This window comes from Tupaia chinensis, unplaced genomic scaffold, assembly GCF_000334495.1.
Source record: "Tupaia chinensis unplaced genomic scaffold, TupChi_1.0 Scaffold000445_1, whole genome shotgun sequence".
NCBI lineage: Eukaryota > Metazoa > Chordata > Mammalia > Scandentia > Tupaiidae > Tupaia > Tupaia belangeri.
Genome location: NW_006159950.1, coordinates 114,878 through 115,670, shown reverse-complemented (window position 1 = coordinate 115,670; position 793 = coordinate 114,878). Strand labels below are relative to the sequence as shown.

The window sequence follows — 793 nt, the reverse complement described above, 5'->3', positions numbered from 1 at the left end:
GAAGATAGTCTGGAGAACTGCGCACGGCACAGGAAGTCACCACCAGGCCCTGGGGCTTCACACGCATCCTGACCTTGTCCTGCGCGGGCCGCCGGGTGGGGCCGGGGCTGGGGCTGACATGAGGGTGCGAGAAGCCGGGACCAGGACCTGCCGGCAGGGCAGGCCCTTCAGTGACAGCTCCCCACAGCCTCGGGCTGGCTCTGGGCCCCCCAGCTCTGGTGGCCACGCCAACCCCAGCCTTGCCCAGGTGGGCCCTCGTGGTGAACTGGTCCATGCAGCCACAGCTCACTGGCCACCTAAGACCCAGTCCATGGGCTCGGTAGGGCAGGCCCTCCCTTGGAGAGGGGGGTCATTGGCAGGCAAGGTGCCATGCCAGGCCAAACCTGAGCAGAAGGCCCAAGTCCCCAGGGCCTGGCTTCCCTCTTGTCCCTCCCCAGAACTCCAGGGGAACCCCGGCCACTCACCTCGGCTCGGCCGCCTGGGCTGTCACACTGCAATGTCTGCAGAAGACAGCAGGAGACAGTGAGTACCCAAATGGTCTGGTGGGCAGCCTCTTCCAGGTGCCACCCGAGCCCCCTCCAGGGCACCCCGGCTGACCTGGGGAGGGGCCCCTGCCTGGGGCTCTGCCAGTCACTGGCCGTCAGCTGGGGGTGAGGTGGAGCAGCTCAGGCCTGCGCCCAGGCCTCGGGCGCGCACAGCACCTGGGGAAGGAGCCCCGCGCTCAGGGTCAGCGAGCAGCCGCACCCGGCCGCGCGCTGGCTGGAGGCTGTGCAGCCGGTACTCCACTGCATTC

At 69.0% G+C, this 793-nt stretch overlaps 1 protein-coding gene across 1 annotated transcript in view; it reads right to left on the bottom strand.

Annotated features, from left to right (window-relative positions):
• The window catches only part of AHDC1 (AT-hook DNA binding motif containing 1), a 9,801-nt gene that overhangs the window by 5,286 nt on the left and 3,722 nt on the right, over positions 1 to 793 (bottom strand). The window contains 2 exon segments of the mRNA XM_014590440.2: positions 465 to 500; positions 635 to 785. Of these exon segments, the coding sequence (XP_014445926.1) occupies positions 465 to 500; positions 635 to 785 (187 nt within the window).